Source organism: Patella vulgata, chromosome 2, assembly GCF_932274485.2.
Source record: "Patella vulgata chromosome 2, xgPatVulg1.2, whole genome shotgun sequence".
NCBI classification, from domain to species: Eukaryota; Metazoa; Mollusca; class Gastropoda; family Patellidae; genus Patella; species Patella vulgata.
In genome coordinates, this window is record NC_065880.2 from 27182485 (window position 1) to 27200504 (window position 18020).

The window sequence follows — 18020 nt, forward strand, 5'->3', positions numbered from 1 at the left end:
CCCACGCTTAAATCCCCCCTTCCCACGCTTAAATCCCCCCTTGAATATCAAGCAAATGACTTAAACTTCAGCAAAACGGGTTAGGACGCCATGGACAACCTGGATAGACCGCTATCTCATGACATAAAAATAAGAAAAATGCATTATATGCAGGGGCGTAAAATAGTCGGTCGCAAAATCAGTGCAGTCGGTCGCTAAATAAGAGCAGTCGGTATCAAAATAAGTGCTCACTGCACACGTCATGCTAATCACGCAAAACTTTAGTATAAAATAACCTTGTCAACTTAATGTGTTTCACTCTTATTCTGTTGTGAGTATGTGGGTCTAAGAACAAAATTTCCGCCAAGGAGAAAAAAAAGTCGGTCTCAAAATAAGTGCAGTCACTGCAGTCGGTCTCAAAATGATGCATCGCCGTCTTAATGAATTAATGAGGTAAACAAATAATGCCAGAATAGATCCCAAGTACTAGTTGGTCGCAAAATCAGTGCAGTCGGTCGTAAGATATGAGCAGTCGGTGTATCAAAATAAATGCTCACCGCACACGTCACTCTCACGCAAAACTTTAGTATAAAATAACCTTGTCGACTTATCATGTTTCACTCCATGGCAAAAAAAAAAAGTCGGTCTCAAAAAAAAGTGCTCACCGCAGTCGGTCTCAGACTAAATGAATTAATGTGGTGTTTTCTGACCCAAAGTCCAGGGCATTTCAGAGACCAAGTAAGCGCCCCATTGAGGTAAAGTGCCCTCAGGTCCAGTCCTCAAAAATTAAAAGCTCAGTAACATATCGGCGCTCAATTCCATTATGCCATCATTCTTCAACTCCTTCTCTGTCTTATACTATATCATCACTATCATATTCACAGTTACAGTGAATCGCCAAGTAAGTAGTACCACTAGTGAGTCAAATGACTGTAGAATTGTTAGTTCTACTCTCAAAAAACTGGCGACATTGACAGATAGGCCTCAAGATTCTGTCCCATTTCTTATCCTCTCGTTAACGAGAATTTGGATCCATTTGCCATGACATTGACTAAAATTGTCAGGCCCAGTCCCAAAATTAAAAGCTCTGTTACACATCTCAATTCTTTTTTGCGCCTGCGGCGCTCGATTCCATTATAACTTCATTCTTCCACTCCTCTGTTGTCTTATACTGTCTCAGCACTATCATATTCAAGGTTATACTGAACTGCTTCGTTATGTTAGTAGTACCACTGGCACTGGTGTGTGGGTCGTGGGGCGTCAGACTATACAAAAGTTCTGTCAACTCTTGCAAAACAGGCGGAATTGACAGGGGCAGATCTCGAGATTTTGTCTAATTTACTCACATTTCTGGTCCTCTCGTCCACAAGAATTTTTCCCAGCAATGACCTCAAATACCAAAATATTGATCCAATTTTTCAAAATTTTCTCAGGTTGCTCAGTGTTATAGGCACAATCATATATGACATAAACTTTATGTCAACTTAAATAAAACTGCTTTCCAGCGAGACAACGATCGGCAAACAACTATATAATTATACAATACCATCTATGTTCTACCGGGACGCTTAATGTTATAGCCAGTATTTTTTTGATTTCATTGTGGGGTGGGATTGTGGCTGTGGTGGCGCCCTAGATTTGGACCCCCCACCCCTATCTAGATCCGCTACTTCACATGGCCCCTACAAAAATCGCACCTGTGGTGCTCGGTTCCTGACTGCGTCACTCGTACTAGGGGTATGGGCATCAGTCGGTCGCATTTTGGCTAAACCCCCCCCCCCCAAACAAAATCGTTATGTACGCCCCTGATTATATGTTATGGAAGTGTGTTGACAAACCAAAGCGTCTTAATGAGTTATTATAATGTCTACTTGACACAAAATATGTCATTTCGGGATAAACTTTAGGTACAATTTTATTTCAATCATTCACATGTGTGTAGGGATATTTACAATTTTTTTTCAGTCCTACATGAACTCGATTCCATTCAGTTTTCGACTTAATGAAAATACCAATTTTAATTAATTACAACAATTAAACCAGCGGTTACCATGCAAGATACGCCCATATTTTGCAAGAGATGTACAGAGAACAAACTAAAACAAATGTGATTTTTTTGTAGAAACAGTGACCAAAATCCAAGAAGTTACGGTCCAATATGCACAAATATCGAAAGGAACCAAGATTTTTTTGTTGGATATAAACATATATGTCAAGTTTCATCAATATCGGATAAAAAATTTGACTTCTAGAGGGTCCACATTCCACAAACTTGGTATTACGTATTTTTACACTATTTGCGTACAAGTAGTAGCAATTTTGTCAAGTAGTTTTTACGAAATTCGAACTCAATGATCATTATGGTAACCGTGATATATTTAAACCGTTTTTAAATTGGGTAAAAATTGTGACCTCTAAAGGGTCCACAAGCTAAAAACGTGATTTTTCATAAAGGGGGTCATAACCAAGGAAGTCATGGCCCGATATATGCAAATATTGACAGGTACCGAGACCGTTTTGATATAAACATATATTTTAAGTTTCATTAGCCATTTTGGGGGGTTGGATGGCCGAATGGTTAGCACGTGCGTGCTGTATCATAAGGTCTGTCATTGAGTCAACTGGCAGGGTTCGAATCCGTGGTTGTACGTGACAAGGAGAAGGGTCGTCTGTCCAAGTGACCCGTGCACTTTACAGAAAGTTGGTCTCGACACGGCTAAATGTGCACGCTTCAGTTGCGTGTCTCGAACTGATTTCTGACTACCCCGCACTCGCTTTGAGTCTATAAATAGCCATGGCACGTGCAATTCTCTACAAATATATCAACTATTACAGCCGTAAAAAATCTATTGTTGACGATTTTGAATAGCAGTAAAATTTAGCTTCTTGGTTATTACAGCAGCTTTAGTAATTACGTTTGTTTTATTTTTTAAATTGCTTTATCATTAACTGTACCGTTAAGAGCGGCATCTTTTGGTTTAGTACAAATACTATCTCTGAATCACTTTCTTTAGCAGGAACATGATACTAGCAGTAGTTTCATTTTACTTTTACAAGTTTCTTAAAACAATTGTTGAGTTGTCTAAAGTGCTTACTTTTTAATTCAATTTAATTCTTGTTCTAGCTTTCTGTTATGTTTCGTAAAAAAGTATTCTTGATTATCCCGACCTGTCAATCAGACGTACAATGGTCGATAGACTGGTTAAGCGAGACTAATTTCAAAACAAGGGCACGTAACCTATCTTTTACTCAAAAGTGTCTCGATGTTATGGACGCAACTTGGAACCAGTTTTCAGTCTATTATTTATAGATGATTGATGGTCATAGCTTATTAAGTACAACATGATCGTTTATTTAGTGACTATAATTGTGTGAAACTGATTTGAGGCTTGGCATATATATAAATATTGTGGCGTTATTGTCGAGATATTTGGAGATATTTATTTATGGTGGGTCACCCTATGGGTTTTCTCTTGGTCCTCCGGTTTCCTCCCACTGCTAAAGACCCCTACGCGCAAGCGAATTATAGAAATAAAATTGAACCATTTGTTAGTCCTGAAATGATTGAACTTAGTTACGGGCCCGGGGCTATAAACCATGTAGTTACGATCCGATATGCGCGAATATCAAAAGGAACCTTGGGTGGGACTTGTGGGTTATCAGGTTCTTGCATGGAAACGTTGGCACACAAATCCGACCTTATGAGGCTTATCAGGTGCTTGCATGGAATATGCTTATTTTTTATATCAGGTTAAAACTATTATAGACTTGGTTATCATGTCAAATATATTCACAGTGTCTTCATGATTACAGTCAAGATGGATTCTACCAATCTACGTTCAATGGCACTATTATCTCAATTTTGGGGAAAATGTGGGTTATCAGGTTCTTGCATGCTGCCACAGAATTATGAATTGAAATTTCATAATATGCCAACAGTAAATTAGAAATATTTTTCAATATGGGGGTGGATGGCACAATGGTTGGCGAGTGCGCGTTTTATCATAAGGTCTGTCATTGGGCAAACTGGCGTGATTTCGATTACCGGTTCTACGTGACAAGGAGTAGGGTCGCCTGTCCAACCTCGTGGGTTTTCTCCGGGTCCTCCGGTTTCCTCCCACTGCTAAAGACCCCTACGCGCAAGCGAATTACTGAAATAAAATTGAACCATATATCTTAGTCCCGAAATGAACTAGTTGTGTCGAGTGGGCGTTAAACCCCATCTCTCTCTCTCTCTCTCTCTATCTATCTCTCTCTCTGTGTGCAGTGTCGAAGACGCGGAGACTGGGGGGATATTGAGTTAAAGACTTGGCTCCTTTAAAGAACCTTGGCAGTTGGCCGGAATTCCTTGTTAAGTGGACCAGCCCTTACTCGCCGGGTCTCCTATATAGTGGAAACTGCTATTGTCCTACATTTTACAGTCAGTACATCTGCTGCTTGTGGTAATAGCTTGGAGGGGTGTGAAATTATTTTTTATGTTTTTAAATACATTTTTTGATGTCTTTTTAGCCATTCATAATTATTTTCAAGAATTCAAAATACTTAGGCCTAAGGGGAATAGCCCTACTTTGCGGGCGATTTTAAAATCTGAACTCCTTTTTTTTCTTACGCTTATCCGTAGGCTATTAAGAATGCGTTTGCGAGAGAACCATGCAGGGACCGGCACATGGTGGGTGACCGATTTTCACCATTTTTTTTATGTATGATGGGTAACCCCTCCTAACCCCACTGCCACAATTTTAGGAAATTTATTGCGCCCAATTGACCAGTGCATAGCAGAATATTGCAGAAAAACTAATTGCGTGACAAACGAGGCTATCAAAATGGCTACAATGTAAACAATACTGTTTGGAGACAAACAATACTTTCACCGTTTTTAACCCCTAAATCATTGTCCAAAGTTTTAGGGAAGACCCCAGATTAAACGAAAGACTGTACTTAGGAAAGAATAGACCCCCAAAAAACGTAAGTATTAGAAGTCAATCCATCAGTGGTCAGAGCGGTATTTTTCGGAATATTTCTTCAGGAATATGCTATTGTGGTTTCATTCGGATAACTGGCTACTAAACCGCATTTTATTTGTACAATAGACGGGGGAATGAACAACTGATTTCAGCCGCCATCTTGGATGCTGGAGTTCAAATCTAACTTCGGCGGCCTGACGAATAATAAAAATAATAATATGTACATTTATATAGCGCACATACTCCATGTACAGAGGCGTATCCACTGCGCATACAATTAAATTAATTTAATTAATCCTGATAACAAGATGAGTTTTAAGTCTTGATGTAAAACAATAAAGGGTTGTGAGATGATTTAATGATCTCTGGAAGATTGTTCCGCAGTTTAGGCGCATTCCCTGAGCACGATCCGTACCCAAATGATTTTAATTTCCTCCTTGAGCAACACAACTGATGAAGGTATGTTCGGTCGGAGGTTACGCGAGGGAACTTGTATTTGCATAAGGCTAGATAAGTATATTTGAGCTAAGCCATTCACACACTGATTCGTCAAAGACAGACTTTTGAAGATGATTTTTTCATGAATTGGCAGCCAATTGAATGATTTCAGAACAGGAGTAATATGAGAGTATTTTGATGGTCTGGTAAGAATTCGAGCTGCGGTATTTTGTACAAGTTATTTTTTTTTTAATATTGGCATTAGATGTTTCTAGTAACAAGCTGTTACAGTAGTCAATCCTTGAAAATACCAAAGAACATAAAAGTGTAGCAGCTGCTTCCTGGCTAATAAAGTGTCTTATATGGCCAATGTTCCTGGACCGAAGATATCAGTTTCGACAAATTTCACTAATGTGACTGCCCATGCTCAAATTGGACCCTAAGAGGACATCTAACTTACTTCTTCACAGTGTCTCATGGTATAAATATTGCATCTTGTACAACCACATCATTTGAACTTGTATTTTTCAGATGTGTATTTGGACCACATAAATTACATTCTGATTTACTTAATTCAATTAAATTTAATTTCAACATATTTCTTGTTATACTATCTTTAATCTTAGAACTAGTATTCTAGTTCTATGCTTTAATGTCATGTGTACAGTTAGGAGATGGAGCAGTTTTTGAAAGGGAGTAATTTGCGATCAGCTGTGTATCATCTGCATAGTTGTCCTAAATTCTTAGCATACATTACAGAAAAGACAGGTCCAAGGACTGATCCTTGTGGAACTCCCGAATCATCTGTACGGTACTACACAGGGTTGCTGGAAGTGGGTTGCTTGGGGCATTGTCTGGCCTAATAACAGGGGCGTACATAACGATTTTGTTTGTTTGCATATACCCTTAGTACGAGTTTTCTAGGGACCATGTGCAGTAGCGGATCTAGAAGCTGGGAATAGGGGATGGGGTGGGGCGGTTCCAAATCTAGGGCACCATCCACAATCCTACCCTACAATGAATGTCAACAAAATACTGGTAGAACATAGATAGTATTGTATAGTTGTTCGCCGATCGTTGTCTCGCCGGAAAGCAGTTTTATTTATGTTGACATAAAGTTTATGTCATATATGATGATTGTGCTGAGCAACCTGAGAAAATTTTGAAAAATTGAGTCAATATCCTGGCATTTGAGGTCATTGCTGGGAGAAATTCTTGGGGACAAGAGGGTCAGAAATGTGAGTCAATGGGACAGAATCTCGAGATCTGCCCCTGGTAATTCCGCCTGTTTTGCAAGAATTGACATAACATTTGTACAGTCTGACGCCCCACGACCCACACACCAATAGTACTACTAATGTAACTGGTCAGTTCACCATAACCGTGAATATGATAGTGCTGAGACAGTATAAGACAACAGAAGAGTGGAAGAATGATGTTATAACCGATCTTTTAATTTTTTGGGACTGGGCCTGAAAATTTAGTCAATGTCATGGCAAATGGAACCAAATTCTCGTTAACATGAGAATAAGAAATGGGACATAAACTAGAGGCATATCTGTCAATTTCGCCTGTTTTGTGAGAGTAGAAATAACAATTCTACAGTCTGTCGACCCACAATCCACTCACTGGTGGTATTGTAACTGTGAATATGATAGTGATGAGATAGTATAAGAAAGAGGACTTGAAGAATGATGACATAATGGAATTGAGCGCCGAAATGTAACTATGCGCTTTTAATTTTTGAGAGCACTTTATCTCAATGGGGCGCTTATTTGGTCTTTGAAATGCTTGGGGGGAGATTTTGCAGAATTCTGATGGCCAGAAAACACTTACAACATGAGTAAAATACGTTTCAATTCCTCCTGGGATTGAATATGCAAGAAGTAAAAAATAAGTGCAATAGATCGCCTTAAAATTTCATAATTTAAAGATTTTTTTACGTATTTCTGAAACAAGCTATACTTCCGATAACTTCTAACCAACTGTTCGACTAATATTATTCGTATGACAACCAAGAATAAATTTTGAAATATTAAAATCTTCGTAACAAGCTCTCTCAATTTCTTAGACCAACATACCCATAACAGGGATTTTTTTTTCAAACATGACAAGCTGACTAGGTTATCTTATACTATACCGTTGCAATTTAGGTGCACAGATTCACACAAAATTATTCCCTTCTATTCTGGCATTGTTTGTTTACCTCATTAATTCATTTAGTCTGAGACCGACTGCAGTGAACACTTTTTTTGAGACCGACTATAGTTTTGTGTGACGTATGCATAATTTTGAGACCGACTGCAGTGACTGCACTTATGTTGAGACCTACTATTTTTCCTCCCTGGGGAAAACTTTGTTCTTAGACCAACATACCCATGCAACAGATTAAGAAGAGTGACACACAACATTTTTTCAAACATGATAAGTTGACAAGGTTATTTTATATCAAAATAGAGACTTTTGGCAAGCGGAATTTTTCCCATCCGTATCACGTATCCATATCGTCACGTCACGTGATACGTTGCGTCAAAGTAGTTTTAGAGATTTGGCAGATTTTCGCGCCGTGTATATATGAGTAGCTGAGCTGAGCTTAGTTCTATTATAGCATGATGACAGTTATCTACCAAGCGAGAGAGGGGGAAATGGGGTTTAACGTCCACTCGACACAAACTAGGTCATTTCGGGACTAAGATATGGTATTAATTTTATTTCAATAATTTGCCTGTGCGTAGCGGGTCTTTAGCGGTGGGCGGAAACCGGAGGACCCGGAGAAAACCCACGAGGTTGGACAGGCGACCCTACTCCTTGTCACGTACATCCGGGGATTCGAAACCACGCCAGTTGACTCAGACAGGCCTTATGATATAGCATCATGTAATTTATATGTTTTAGCATATAGCAAACACTACGTCTCAAAATAAATTCCTCATAGCCTCAAATGGTATTCGGAAAAATTTAATAGTTAGCCTATATATATTGAAGTAGTAGACAAGATCATTCATAAAAAAATAATTAAAAAAAATAAAAAATCAATAGGCAATTTATGGGAAATATTTGAATTTAGGGATTTTCTTTTTTTTTAAAATGTCGTTTTCTTTTCTCTAAAATGACCATAGCTGGTTCTTCTTACAAGGTTGGTGACCCTCATATTTCATGTGGGATATTCTTAACTGCACGTGATAAATCCTGCACAGATTCTAAAGAATATCTGAAACCCATGGTTGGCTACATTTACTTTTCTAATTAAAGTATGACAACATGTGGTTGCAAGTAACCTGCTGTGTAATACATTTACACGTCTATTGTGTATGGTCTAGTTCTAACGGTAACAGGTTGCTTTTGAACATGAAACGACGTTTTAAAACCGGTAATATCCAAGATTTCACGGTTCAGTGATTTTAATCCCACGTCCAGTTATCTCCCTTGGATTGACACCCAAATTCAACACGACCACATTGCAGTCAACATGAAAAAGCGAAAGTACACCCTCTCGGTCCCTCCTGATGATGATGACCATGGCATTAGTAGCATCGTTCCACCTGAATATATCATCTATTTTTCTGGATTTTTGGTAGGTATATATTTGTGATATTTAGTTCAGCGAGGAAATGAATAATACAAACAATAACAAACGCTTACACGAATCATTTCTGATTTCATCATATTGATAATTGATTGATGGCATCTAAAATAATGAGGTATACGGCGTTTGATACACTGGAGCCGCAATACATCGCATTCATTGGAAGGCAGGTCCGACGGGTGTGCACCCCTATAACGATCCTCAATCTTTTTATCAGAGTAAACAATATGTTGAATATCTGATATGTTGAATATCTGATATGTTGAATATCTGTCTGTTTATTGCTTTAGATCATGAATGTACCGTTAATGGAATAAAATGGGGTTTAACATCCTGTTGTTCTTCTCCGATTGGGCTAATAATAGCATGTGCTATGAGGGAAATTTTGCCCGGACAGCAGCCCTATGGCCTACTCTTACCAGTATATCGAATTCCCAAGCTAAGGGTTATTTTATGAGCACACCAATGTCACAATGTGTACATGAGACCTTGATATTTCTCAACCCACACCAGGATTGAACACGGGACCTCCAGGTTAGCGAGCGAACATCTTATTAACTGAACCACCGTGGCTCCTTTAGATCATAAGGTTTGTCATTAAGTCAGGTGGTGTGGTTTCAACCACACAGTTTCCTCCAATGTCTAAAAAAAACTTCCATATACGCACGCAAATTACTGAAATAAAAATTGCACCATATTTTAATATTTTAGCCCCATATTTAACCTAGTGTTTGTCAAGTGCAGGGGCGCGTACATATGAATTCTGTTTGGGCAGGGAGGGGGGTCGAGTGGGAGTTTAGAGCAAAAATGACTGATGCACAGGCTCCTAATACGAGCGACGCTTCCACGATATCTACTAGAGTTCCTGAAATGCCATTTCCTGGACTTTGGGGGAAGATTTTGCAGAATTCTTATGTTCAGAAAACTCTTGCGCGAGTTTTCTAGGGCAGTCTAGGGACATGCTCCCAAGGATAAATTTTTGAATCTACAGTCCCTGAATTGCCAGTTCCTGAACTTTGGGGGAATATTTTGCAGAATTCTGATGATCAGAAAACACTTATAACATGACTAAAATTGAGTACTACGCATGGGAATTCATGTTATTTATTAAGAATTTTGAAAGAACGTATAGGCCCCTAAAGTACTGTGAATCTGTGACTTCTTATGAAAGTGATAATAATTACAAAATTTACATGGACCTATATTTTCGATGTATGGTTGTAGTGAAGATACGTAAATTAGCAAAGATATGACTATATCCTCATATTTTCATCAAGCGTTCACGCTTAGTCAATTTTGACCACCGATTTTGTCAAGATCAATCGTGATTGTCAGGTCACACTTACACACAAGAGGCAATAGTTCATTGAGGTGCTCCTGTTTCATTACTGAACACATTTAAAACAGTTTTTACTAATTTGAGCTTTGAAAAAATGGCTTGTATTGTGATATCCTATCAACACAATCAAACGTACAGATAAATTCATACATATATTAAGTATTTGGGATTTTTCCTTCTATTTTGGCATTGTTTGTTTACCTCATTAATTCATTTAGTCGACGATGCATAATTTTGAGACCGACTGTTTTTATTTGAGAAGTTGTATCAGGTTGTCATTTATCAGATAGGCCTGCACATTAGAAAAATTAACAGAAAAAAACTAGATGAAATTGGAAATATTTGTGACAGTATATGATTATATATTTCAGGATTTATTTGGAGTTAGTATGATATTACCCTTAATTTTACCGCAAGCTAGAGATCTGGGTGCTTCATCAACATTGGCAGGAATATTAGGTAGGTTTCATGCTACCAGGGCAACCAAGACAACAATTTCCAAGTTGTATTGGATATCAGAAGCCCATCTTTTCCCGGGACGATCACAACATCAATTTTGATTTAAATTGACGAATAATTTGTGTTTTCAACGTAGAAGACTTTGGATGAAATTAGAGACTTAGTTACTTTAAGAAAACAAAATGTTACAACTCTGTTGTTGCTAGATAGCCAATATCATTCATTATGCAGGAGCTAAATCTATCTATTTCCAATTGTTTTTTGCCGTAAAATGTTACATAAATTATTAACTAGACATTTATTCGCCGGAGAAACCCATAATCATTAACTCTTTAGACTGTCGGATGGCCAAGTTATTAGATTGATTAGAACACCTTTGCCATTCTATTGGCCCATCTTCATTAGCTCAGTTGGAGTAGGACGTTGATCCCCATTTCACTTCCATTCTATTGAATTCTCACATCAAACAATATGCAGTTAGTCACAACCATCAATCACCATCTGCCCAAAAATTATCAGATCCATTTGATATCCCGATCCATGGACACCCTGTGTATTTTCGAAAGATTAGATATCAAGCTAACATTTGATGTTGTTGACATCGATGAAGTTTTAAACTATATTCAATTCTTTTCCAGGTTCAGTATATGGAAGTATGCAGCTGTTTTCAGGACCCATAATAGTAAGCTATTATAATGAGTTTTTGTTTAGAAACATTATGTGATGTCATGATAGGAAGTTAGCCAAAAAGAAAGACAGGAAATGAAATCGGGTTGAATGCCCAGCTTGGACAGCTGCATTTCCATCTACCTTACTCCTCAACGAATTCCAACTGTTAAGGGTTCTTTTACATGCACACCAAGCCGAGACAGGTAGATCCCTTATTGCCTTGCCAGGCCTTTCTCGCCTGCACCAGGCTGGAAAATCATGTTAATCAGAATTAGTTTTATTGACACAAGGGTCTCTCTTTAATGTGCTATGTCTAATTTCTAATGACAAAGAAGTCCCAGTGTATCATTTGTCTCCCCAAAATATTTTTTATATGGGTTGAAATTATTCCTGGCAATTGATATGTAAGATATTGGAAAACTTTTGGGGTTTTAATATTCAATTTATTTTAGTATGTGTCTTGATAGATATATTATTGTATATTTCAGGGAAATTGGAGTGATTCAATAGATCGTCGAATGAGTTTAACATTGGTACTATTTCTATCAGCAGTTGGTTATGGTTTATTAGGAATAGCGACATCTATAGCCATGATGTTTCTGGCAAGACTTCCACTTGGTAAGAAAAATGCCACTTTTACTATTGGTAAGAGTAAGTTTAAGCTCTAGTGTTGGGGCAATTTGATGTAGAGAGCTGACTTTAGCCAAAGATAGAGTGGTGCAATACACCTCAGGTATTACAGGAAAGGGAGGATGTTGAGATTTAACAAGATATATTTTCTTGAAGGTATATCTAAATCATATCTTGTATATTTTCAGGTATATTTAAACACAGTCAGGGTATATCTAAATCATATCTGGCAGATTTTATACCTGCACACGACAGAAATACTGTTCTTGGCCATTTTAATGCAGCTTCAAGTATTGGTTTTATCCTTGGACCAATGGTCGGAGGACATATAGCCGAGCTACCTGGTGGTTTTAACATGGTCGGACTTTTATCGGCTTTTATATTCATTTTAAACAGTGGTGAGTTTCTAAAAACTGTCTAATCTTCAGTCCTTGAAATAACATACTAGTACTGGCCAGTGAAGGGCATGTAGTGAAAAAATCAATCAAAACACAGAAAAAAGACAAATCAGTGCCTGATAAAATGTCAGACATGACATAAGAGCAATTGCACCTGTCTGAGAGAGGTTACTTAGTTCCAGGTTGGATAATCTGCATTTGAGAAAAAGCTGAAGATCGTTTTAACGCTGGAATTTTATTGGGGTAGAAAATTGGTCCATTGCGTTTTTTGGTTGAGTCAAAAGATCAGGCTTGGAAATAAAACTAGTCTCTTTCATACAAACTATTATGGACAGTCCTACACTTTAGATACATCTGTACATTTAGTTGAAATTTCGATCCAACTCTCTTAGTGGAAGAAACAGCAGTAACTTGTCATTCTGGTCATGAAATTACCTGTAGATTTACCAAAGATTTTTACAGTACATCCAAGCTCTTACAGTACAGAAAAGGCCCTTTCAACAGAGTTCTTTATATCCGATCTCTTACAGTAAAGGTCCATTAACTAGAGTTCTTTATATCTAAGCTCTTACAGAAAAGGCCCTTTCACCTGAGTTCTTTACATCCGAGCTCTTGCAGAAAAGGCCCCTTCAACAGAGTAAAGGCCCTTTAACCAGAGTTCTTTACATCCAAACTCTTACAGAAAAGACCCTTTCACCAGAGTTCTTTACATCCGATCTCTTACAGAAAAGGCGTTTCACCAGAGTTCTTTACCCCCAAGCTCTTGCAGAAAAGGCCCTTTCAACGGAGTTCTTTACATACAAGCTCTTGCATAAAAGGCCCTTTTAACGAATTTCTTTACATCTGTCTCTTACAGAAAAGGGCCTTTCCCCAGAGTTCTTTACCTCCAAGCTCTGGCAGAAAAGGCCCTTTCAGCAGAGTTCTTTAACCACTGAGCTCTTATAGAACAAGCCCTTTCCCGAGCTCATGCAGAAAAGGTCTTTTCACCCGTTTTCTTCCATCTGATTATAATGTTTGCATATATTTTAGAATGTCAAAATAAACCATTGGTTTTTTTTTCTTCAGGTTTGATATGGTTGACCTTGCCATCTGTGAAACCTTCACATCATCTTAATTTAGCCAGAGAAGACTCAGTTACCTCCCTTAAAAAACTCAACTCTGATGAAATCAATTTTAGTCCACGCTTATTTTTGGATTCCTTAAAACAAATTGATTGGAAAGATTTGTGGGATTGGTTTTTGATCAAATTCTTGATGGGATTTTCCGTGATCTTATTCCGCAGCAATTTTTCGTTGATGACCAGAGAAAAATATGGCGTTGGTGCCATGATGAATGGATATTTAATGTCATTCAGTGGTGCAACAGCATCACTTGCAGGGTTTTTTGTTGGAAGGATTTCAAACCGTTATAGAAATGATTATAAATTGATCAAACACATGTCCCTTTTATTAACATTTACCTTATTAGGACTGATAACATCACCTAATATGTGGATTTTAGTGATGTTTTTGCCAATTTTGAGTCTTGCAACATCTGTTTTAAGAGTAGCGACAACATCGTTAACGATAGAGCGAGGTAAAAATCAAGGTATTGGCGCCACAATTGGACTACATCAGAGCATAATGTCCATAGCCAGAATGTTGTCCTCTGTTATAGCAGGTGTTTCTCTGGAATTCAGCAACTCTGGACCTGGAATTCTTGCTTTGTTTTCAAGTTGTGTAGCTTTAATACTGCTAATATTACGACCTCAGGATGCAGCCTCAAAGAGGAAGAAAAATAACTGATTACTGTATGCCACGCTATTCTAAACAATTTGTCAACAACAAAGTCATCTAAGCCTTCCCATTGGTTTATTTACTAGCAGCATAATACTAACCATCAGGGATCTTGATTTAATTATATTTCCCAGTCTTGACTGATGGACATTGAAATTGACCAACTAGTGTTCTCACCTGTCAGTCAGTCTATTTACTTACAATTAAATTACAATTTCAAAGAATTTAACCTGTGTTTTACGGGGTATACTGTTTTTTTGGACCTTCATCCATAGATAAGGCTATGCAGTGTATAAGACAAATGTTTTTCAATATGGCAGCAATCTTTTACAGTCCTTCACATTTAACGTGTGCTTTCGTCTTGCGCCTGTCGACGCACCTCAACTTATCTTCAATACGCTTGCAAATTAGCTAAATCGCTCCCTAAATATTGAAATTCATAAACTACCATACTTTCAGTTTTTTTTTTATTTTTAAAACTGCGTATATTTTCCATGTTTCCATGGTAAAACTAGGGCTACCATAATTCTTCACCAAACATATTGACCTTTGTTTTCATTCTGATATTGAATGCTAATGTAAGGCTTGTTTTAATTGTATAGAAGTCTGAAATCAACCAATAGAATACAATGTTACTTTACAGTCTAATATATCCTAATTTGAAAGGAAGGTTTTGTAATTTTCAGTTTGTTACTAGAGGCAAAGACCTATATTTTACAAATTTTATTCAGTTTTAGTAATTGTTGAAGGCTTTTTAATTGTGGGGCTTTCAAAGACCTATGGTTTCTATTGTAATTTGGAAGGAAGGTTTTTAATAGTGACAAAGACCTATGATTTCCTATTGTAATTTGGAAGGAAGGTTTTTAATAGTGACAAAGACCTATGATTTCTAGTTGTGATTTGGGAGGAAGGTTTTATTATTATGTTTTATCTAGTTGCCATGACATGTTTTCTCCATTTTCAAAGACTTATGATTTCCAATTGTAATTTGGAAGGAAGGTTTTGTAAATGTTAGGTGTTACTAGTTACACTGTACAAAGACCTGTGATTTCGAAGAATGTTTTGTAATTGTGAAGTTTATTTACTAGTTTCAAAGACCTGCAATTGTTATTTTGAATGAAACTTATTGAAGATTTTGTAATTATGGGGCTATCACTTATGACAAAGACCTATGATTGTTCACTAGTGAGAAAGACTGTGATTTCCATTTGTAAATTAAGGCAATCTATTATTGTCAGGTGCGAATCCGTGTTGGGGGGGGGGGGGGGGCACCCCATTGAGACTGGTCATCACTGTTCAGACCAGCACCTGCTGCCAGCAATGGGATTCCCAGATTTTAGTTTCTGTTTAATGAGGCCGCGACAAAGATTCTGGGGACTACACCAAACCACTAATGCATGCAGCACTCTGATTATTACCCTTTGCTCCAATGTATGCCCCCCCCCCCCCCCTCGACAAAATCCTGGATCCAAGCTTGATTATGGGGGATTTAGTGGTAGCAAAGACCTATGATTTCCAGTGGAGATTTGGAATGAAGGTTTTTAATTGTCTACAATGTAATCAATTTAATTTTTTAAAAAATGTTTTAGCATTTATTTTATGTACAAATTGTTAGAAATTAATGCAATTATGTTTTGTATTGATAGAGATTTAAGTAGTGGCAAGAACCTATGATTTCCAATTGAGATGTGGAAGGAGAGTTTTGCTATTTAAATTGTAATGAAATTAAATCTTTTTAAAACCTAATTTTGCATTTATTTTATGTATTTACTTATTCTGAATGCAATTATTAATAAGGTATTGACGCTAAAAGTAGTTAGGATTTTAGTAGTGGCAAGACGTATGATTTCCTGTTGAGATTTGGAAGGAGAGTTTTGCAGTTGTCTGCTAATAATATACTACATGTATAATCCTTGAGTGGCATTTAGTGATTGAGCACATTAAAAAACACAACACAATTTATATGGAAAACAATCACTGGTTTATACACATATAACACAATGTTTCGACAAGTATTCTTTTATCGTTATCATTTGTACTTGATAACCACAAGAGAATACTTGTAGAAACATCCTGCTATATGTGTATAAACCAGTGATTGTTTTCCATATAAATTGTGTTGTGTTTATTATACTACATGTATTTATAATGTAATCAAATTAACTTTTTCAAAAACATGATTTTGCATATTCTGAATGCAATTATTTATTTGGTATTGATGCTAAAAGTAGTTGGGATTTTAGTAGTGGCAAGACCAATGATTTCCTATTGAGATTTGGAAGGAGAGTTTTGCAGTTGTTTGCTAATAATATATTATTTATAATGTAATCAAATTATTTTTTTAAGAAAAACTTGATTTAGCATTTATTTTAAGTACTTATTCTGAATGCAATCATTCTTTTGATATTAACCCTAAAAATAGTTGGGATTATAATAGTGGCAAAGACCTATACTATGATTTCCAGTTGAGATTTGGAAGGACGCTTTTAATATAGTGAATTTTTTAAAAAAAATTGATTTCTGATTTAGTTTATGTACAAATTGTGAGAGATGGATGCAATTATATTTTGTATTGCTCTTGAAATTAGTAGTGGCAAAGACCTATGATTTCTAGTTGAGATTTGGAAGGATGGTTTTCTGTCTAGGCCTACCAGTAATAAACCAATTACAGTTTAATCAAATTAATTTCACAATTATGATGGATAAATGCAATTACATTTTGTAAGGACACTGAACTTTTTTTTATCCATTTAATATATTTCAATATACATTATTTATCACCAATGATTCGGTCTGTATTAACGGGAATAGTAAAGTGACACGTAGCAATCCCAGCTCTACAGGGGAAGCGATATGTGTGTGTTGGTTTGAACAAATGGTCAACCACTGAGTCGCTGTTACAAAATATGACATATTTAAACACAATTTCTCATATATTACAGAGATGTAATACAAATTATTATAACAAGTTAGTTAAGAACTGCTCTAAACAATGTTTCTAAATACCTGGTTCCTTGAAAGACTTAATTGCTATTACATTGAGTTATATACTGCTCTTAGACTGCCTCAAATGTGGTTGTATAAAGTAAATTGTTCATCATTCCAGTAGCAAAATGAAATAAACATCTAGACAGTTAAAAATTATTTGAGGAAATTTCACTCAATTGAATTTTCCCAAAGTGGCCTGGACTCTTGACTAGACCTTGTCTATGAGTATGACTGGGTTTATGATAATATTTGTCAAGAGAGATTAGTAATATCCACAGATATTGATGTGTAAGGATAATTTTATTATCGTTCAGTCTTTGTTATGATTTTGTATCATATTTCAATTTGTTTATGATTTTTTATCATCTTTCAATTTGTTTATATAATATTTTAAGGGAGATTAATATATTAACCAGATTGTTATAAGAATTCTGTAATAAACTATTCATTTTATGTAATAGTCAGTGTTTTATACAGCCTTTCCCTAGTCCTGTTCATTTTCATTTCTGACTTCTTTGAGGGAGCCACACTAACAAGGTCAAATGTTTGATCCCAGTTTTGATCAAGAAAATTCCCCGGGATTTTTCACCACTGTTTCGTGTATGCATTGGTGTACACATAATGGGGTTTAACGTCCACACGACACAAACTAGGTCATTTCGGGACTAACACATGCTTCAATCTTATTTCAATAATTCGCTTGTGCTAGGGATGATTAGCAGTGGGAGAAAACCTATGAGGTTGGACAGGCGACTCTACTCCTTGTCACATACAACCAGGGAATCGAAACCACGC

The 18020-nt window shown here is 36.8% G+C and overlaps 1 protein-coding gene across 1 annotated transcript; it reads left to right on the forward strand.

Moving 5' to 3' along the window:
- The first annotated feature begins 8817 nt into the window (after positions 1–8817).
- LOC126809817 (major facilitator superfamily domain-containing protein 9) lies at positions 8818–17683 on the forward strand. The gene is made up of 6 exons (XM_050534605.1): positions 8818–8955; positions 10678–10765; positions 11404–11447; positions 11923–12052; positions 12253–12462; positions 13528–17683. Exons 1-6 carry the CDS (start codon positions 8851–8853, stop codon positions 14244–14246), a joined length of 1296 nt encoding a protein of 431 aa, XP_050390562.1. The 5' UTR covers positions 8818–8850; the 3' UTR covers positions 14247–17683.
- The last annotated feature ends 337 nt before the right edge of the window (positions 17684–18020 follow it).

Bases quoted from the DNA above. Each gene is read 5' to 3' on its own strand.
- LOC126809817 (XM_050534605.1), top strand. From the start codon at position 8,851: ATGAAAAAGCGAAAGTACACCCTCTCGGTCCCTCCTGATGATGATGAC. The intron at 8,956-10,677 runs GTAGGTATATAT...TATATATTTCAG, and splicing joins TCTATTTTTCTGGATTTTTG to GATTTATTTGGAGTTAGTAT. The intron at 12,053-12,252 runs GTAAGAAAAATG...GTATATTTTCAG, and splicing joins TCTGGCAAGACTTCCACTTG to GTATATTTAAACACAGTCAG.